Consider the following 5,398-nt stretch of genomic DNA (forward strand, 5'->3'; position numbering starts at 1 on the left):
AAGCCTTACATATATATTTTGTATTAGATCTCTTTGATATATGATAAAATTAATGAAAACGAGTTTAATGTTGAATCAGCTGTTATCATGCCACGCTGTTTCCTTCTTGGCGGGAAGGAACACAAAGCACGTGTGATATGTCGTAAGATAATCGCAACTTCCCTGTCAGTTAATATTCAGTCTGTTCGTATCCTCTGAGCGCAGTCAAACGGTTTACGCTGTTTAGTGTGGCAGGACATTGTCTACGTTTGTGCCTCTCTCTTAACCAGAACAATAATTGAAAACGTAAATATTTAGCGGAAGCTGAGCTTTTGAAAATGGTTGGAGGAGGATGTAAAAGGATGTTCGTAGTGAAAAGAGGTATGGTTTACATACCCTAGTATGTTAGCGTACAATTTCTCATCGTTATGTGTTACTTCTCCAAAAAAATTCCTAATACTTCTACCATAGCTAAACTAAAGAATAATTCATTTCAGGTGGTAGGCAAGAAGATGTCCATTTTGACAAAATTACATCAAGAATTCAAAAGCTTTGCTATGGACTCAACATGGATTTTGTTGATCCTGTATGTATTTTATTTCATCGCCATAAGTCTGCAACACATAATAATTCAGTTCCTTTGTTTAGACTTCCATTACCATGAAGGTAATAAATGGTCTATACCCAGGTGTAACAACTGTGGAACTGGACAATCTTGCTGCTGAAACAGCTGCAACAATGACGACTAAACATCCTGATTATGCAATCCTGGCAGCTCGAATTGCTGTGTCCAATCTTCATAAAGAAACCAAAAAGGTTTTTTCAGGTATGTAGTCAGATAAGAGAATATCTTTTGAATATATATGTATATGTATTATTGATTGCACTCCTATTCTAGAGGTGATTGATGATTTATATAGAATGAAGGATAAGAAGACCAACAAGCCCACACCTATGATATCAGACTTTCACCATGGTGTAATTATGAAGCATGCAGATAAACTTAATTCTGCCATCATTTATGATAGGGATTTTAATTTCAACTACTTTGGATTTAAGGTTTTTTTTTTTTACTTAGCCATCAGAATTATTCTTTAGTTGGTTATTTTCCTTTTAATCAAGAGACTTTGGAGAGATCTTACTTGTTGAAAATTTCTGGGAAACCTGTAGAGCGACCACAACACATGATGATGAGAGTGTCAGTTGGCATACATGGAGATGATTTAGAAACAGCCATTGAAACATATAACTTGTTGTCTGAAAAGTGGTTCACCCATGCCTCCCCAACATTGTTTAATGCTGCTACACCAAGACCTCAACTATCAAGGTAATTTCTAAACATATTTTTACATTCCCATATAGCCGATTGTTTACCCGATTTTGTCAGCTGTTTCCTTCTGACCATGAAAGATGACAGCATCGACGGTATTTATGAGACATTAAAGCAATGTGCCATAATATCTAAATCAGCTGGCGGTATTGGCCTCAACATACATTGCATACGTGCTACCGGGAGTTATATTGCCGGAACAAATGGAATATCGAATGGTCTAGTCCCAATGTTACGCGTGTACAACAACACTGCGCGTTACGTAGACCAGGGTGGCAACAAAGTAATGTATCGTTATGATATTTTTGGAAAAATCCTGTTATATATGTGTATTTGTATTATTTTTAAATTTGAATTTTTGTCCGATTCAGCGCCCCGGGGCCTTTGCTATTTACCTGGAGCCTTGGCATTCGGATGTTTTCGAGTTCCTTGATTTAAAGAAAAATACTGGCAAAGAAGAAAACCGTGCACGCGATCTGTTTTACGCTCTTTGGATTCCGGACCTTTTCATGAAACGTGTGGAATCTGACGAAGATTGGTCACTTATGTGTCCGCATGAATGTCCTGGATTGGCCGATACTTGGGGGGAAGAGTTCGAAGCTTTGTATACTAAGTTAGTTCGAAAAACACTGTTGCTAAATAACGTTAACGCTCCAATTATAATTTGGTTATTCAGTTAAAACTTTTAATGTTTCGTTGCTTTTTAGGTACGAAGAAAGTGGATTATATAGGCGGAAGGTAAAAGCGCAACAACTCTGGTTTGCTGTAATCGAATCTCAGATCGAAACCGGTACACCTTATATCTTGTATAAAGATGCCTGTAACCGCAAATCAAATCAACAAAACCTGGGCACTATCAAATGCAGCAACTTGTGCACTGAAATTGTTGAATACAGCTCTCCAGATGAAGTAAAATTATATTTGCATAGTATGTAGATTAGATTCCTAATTGGCGTTATTTTAGGTCGCAGTCTGCAATTTGGCCTCAATCGCACTGAATATGTTTGTTAGGCCAGACCGGTCGTTTGACCTTTCAAAACTGAAGGATGTAACGAAAGTGATAACGCGAAATCTCAACAAGATCATCGATGTTAATTATTATCCTGTTCCCGAAGTAAGATTAGTGCAACATTGGCGATAGAGTATCTCATTTCACATTTATCTTGTAGGCCAAATTGTCGAATTTTCGCCATCGTCCGATAGGAATTGGAGTTCAAGGCTTGGCTGATGCTTTTATTCTAATGCGCTATCCATTTGATAGTGAAGAAGCGCAACTGCTAAATAAGCAAATTTTCGAAACGATTTATTACGGCGCACTAGAATCTTCATGTGAGCTCGCTCAGCAATTCGGCCCATACGAAAGTTACCCTGGATGTCCTGTTAGCAAAGGGGTAAAACGAAGTTTTACAAAAATGATTGTACTTTATTAGAAAATGGCGTTTGTTCTGATAGATCCTCCAGTATGATATGTGGGGCGTTACTCCCACGGACTTGTGGGATTGGGCTTCGCTGAAGAAAAAAATTGCCGAATTTGGAGTTCGCAATTCACTTTTACTAGCACCTATGCCCACGGCTTCAACGGCACAAATTTTAGGTAACAATGAATCGATCGAAGCGTACACTTCCAACATCTATGTCCGCCGAGTCCTCTCAGGAGAATTTCAAGTAAAGAAACATTATATACATTTCTTCAATTCATTTGGCTATTTCTTATGTTATAAATATGTTTTGTTTTTTTATTTATTAGGTTGTAAATCATCATCTACTTCGTGATCTTACCGAAGGCGGCTTATGGAATGAAGATGTGAAAAACGGTATTATCGCCCATAATGGTTCCATTCAAGTATGTTGGAGATTGATACGTTGCATATTGTTGTATGCAATATTGAATTTGATACTTTTTTAAAATTAGGAAATTGATGGAATACCAGACGATGTGAAAGCTTTGTATAAAACAGTATGGGAAATTCCGCAGCGCGTCATCATTAAGATGGCAGCTGATCGTGGTGCTTTCATCGATCAAAGTCAGTCATTGAACATACATATTGCGGAACCGAATTATGGAAAATTGACTTCAATGCACTTCTATGCCTGGAAATTGGTAATTGATCTAAAGCTGCTATTGAAAGATAGCAAGTTAGCATCATTGATGAATGTTTTCTAGGGACTGAAAACGGGAATGTATTATCTCAGAACAAAACCCGCTGCAAGTGCCATTCAGTTTACAGTTGATAAGTCCAAACTGAAAAAATCTTATGTGGGTGATTCATCTGCCACAGCGAAATCGGCAGACGAAGAGCGAAAGAACCGTGAAGCAATGGTATGTTCGCTGCAGAACAAGGACGACTGCTTGATGTGTGGATCATAATCTCGATTCATTAAACAAGTTTCTTTTTTTTTTTTTTTTAATAGTTAAATTGTTTTTTTTTTTCGTAAAATACATCACTTCTGAAGAAGGAATGAAATGATTAGTTTGTCAGTGATATAATTTCTATGGTTATTGGAAAACGCGAAATGTGGCCAGAAATTTTGCATTTGTTTAACGAATTGAAAAACTGGTGTAGTGTTTTGCCTGTTCGTTGTGCTGATCGTCACCAGCTACGAAGGTCTATGATTGTCGAACTTTGCCGGTTTTGCTATTTGTTAGACCTAAATGCTATCAGTCTTGCATATTGTATGCAGATGCAGTAATAAAATTATTATGTTTGAAGAAATAACTTACAGCATTTGATATGTTCTGCAATCTTAGGAAAAGAATTCTGAAACAATATATATATATGTTGGCCGGATTTATACTGCCCATCAGGGGTTTATCACAGTTTCATTTAACAGGCATACTCACAAAAAAATGCCTCATAAGGTGCAGTACAAGTACAATGCTGTTGTTTTCAATGGAATGTTCTTTTCTTCTCTGAATAAAATGCTCGATTTACAATTGGCAAATAATGGTTGGGAGAGTACTAGAGTATATTTGCATTTGGCGAAATCGTTTAAAATAAACGCAGTGGTACGATGCTATGTCGTGCCCAACATTCCCGCGCCGATACCTTTTATTCCGCCATAAAAACCACGGATGTGCGCGAGCTTGTTCAGAGAGGGAGAAGTGACTTAAACATGCCGCGGGCAAGATGTGAATTCCAGGTGATCAGACGCCCCTGTTCGTCATAGGATGTAAAACCCTTTTTCCATAATATCGCTAGCTCTCCCTTGGACCCTTGCTCGCAATCAGCCGCTGCAGCCATTACTTGTGGTTAAAAGCATTGAACATGCATGATTTTCTGGGATTTTCTTTTTTCCTTTTATGTTTTCGTTGTTTTTGTTTTCCGAACCGGCACAGCCAAGAGAAAAGATATTTTTAAGCTCTCCAACCTCAAACGAGAAGTGTAGGTATAGATTGTAATTGCAAGTCATCAGAAAAACGAATCAGCTTGGACTTGACTGATCTCTTGAAGGTTGCCCCGTTGAAGAGCGCACCGTCTTGCGCCTGGCGCCGAATCATGTCTACCCTGTTTTGGCTTGGCCCTCACCTTCACCTTTCTCTCTGTCTCTCTTTTACCTACTTCTGTTTCCCCCATCTCCTCCCCTCCACCTTCCCCTTTCCCCTCTCTCTCTCTTTTTATCCCTCTCTCTCATTCCCTCTTTTTCGTTCTTCTCGCTCTCCGCACTCTTGAGGAATGAAGGTAAAAGATAGATGGTTTGGATGCTTCCTTGTCCCTACCTGGGTTGAACAAAAGGCTTGCCTGCCTCCCCTCTGGAGTCTAGCCTTGAAGCATTTCGCTTGGCACTGTTTTCTTCTTCGGCAGCAGCAGCAGGCCACAACCTGAAGGCTAAGAAGAAGAAGAAGCAGAAGAAGAAGCAGAAGAAGAAGAAGTGAGGAGATGAAGGAAAAACGAAAAGAAACGAAAGACTTTTTTCGTCTTTTCGTCTAGTTGGTTCCTATTCTCCATCACCTTCTTCACCTTCTCGCCCCTTCTTTTTCTTCCCCTCCTCTGCTCATACCTCTGTCCTTTCTGACTCGTCTACCTGACCATGCCCCACAGCTCCTCTGAGGAGGATTTGAGGTTGGTTCATTTACCTGTTTCCTCGCGC

General features: G+C 39.2%; 1 protein-coding gene across 1 annotated transcript; it reads left to right on the forward strand.

The window, feature by feature from the left end:
* The first annotated feature begins 206 nt into the window (after window positions 1-206).
* On the forward strand, window positions 207-3,707 carry LOC130698731 (ribonucleoside-diphosphate reductase large subunit-like). Its single transcript, XM_057521421.2, has 14 exons — window positions 207-360; window positions 477-565; window positions 628-805; window positions 878-1,038; window positions 1,104-1,306; window positions 1,367-1,592; window positions 1,681-1,922; window positions 2,017-2,218; window positions 2,274-2,423; window positions 2,479-2,700; window positions 2,762-2,974; window positions 3,057-3,152; window positions 3,222-3,410; window positions 3,474-3,707. Exons 1-14 carry the CDS (start codon window positions 318-320, stop codon window positions 3,675-3,677), a joined length of 2,418 nt encoding a protein of 805 aa, XP_057377404.1. The 5' UTR covers window positions 207-317; the 3' UTR covers window positions 3,678-3,707.
* The last annotated feature ends 1,691 nt before the right edge of the window (window positions 3,708-5,398 follow it).

The sequence above is a fragment of the Daphnia carinata genome, chromosome 7 (assembly GCF_022539665.2).
Source record: "Daphnia carinata strain CSIRO-1 chromosome 7, CSIRO_AGI_Dcar_HiC_V3, whole genome shotgun sequence".
Lineage (NCBI taxonomy): Eukaryota > Metazoa > Arthropoda > Branchiopoda > Diplostraca > Daphniidae > Daphnia > Daphnia carinata.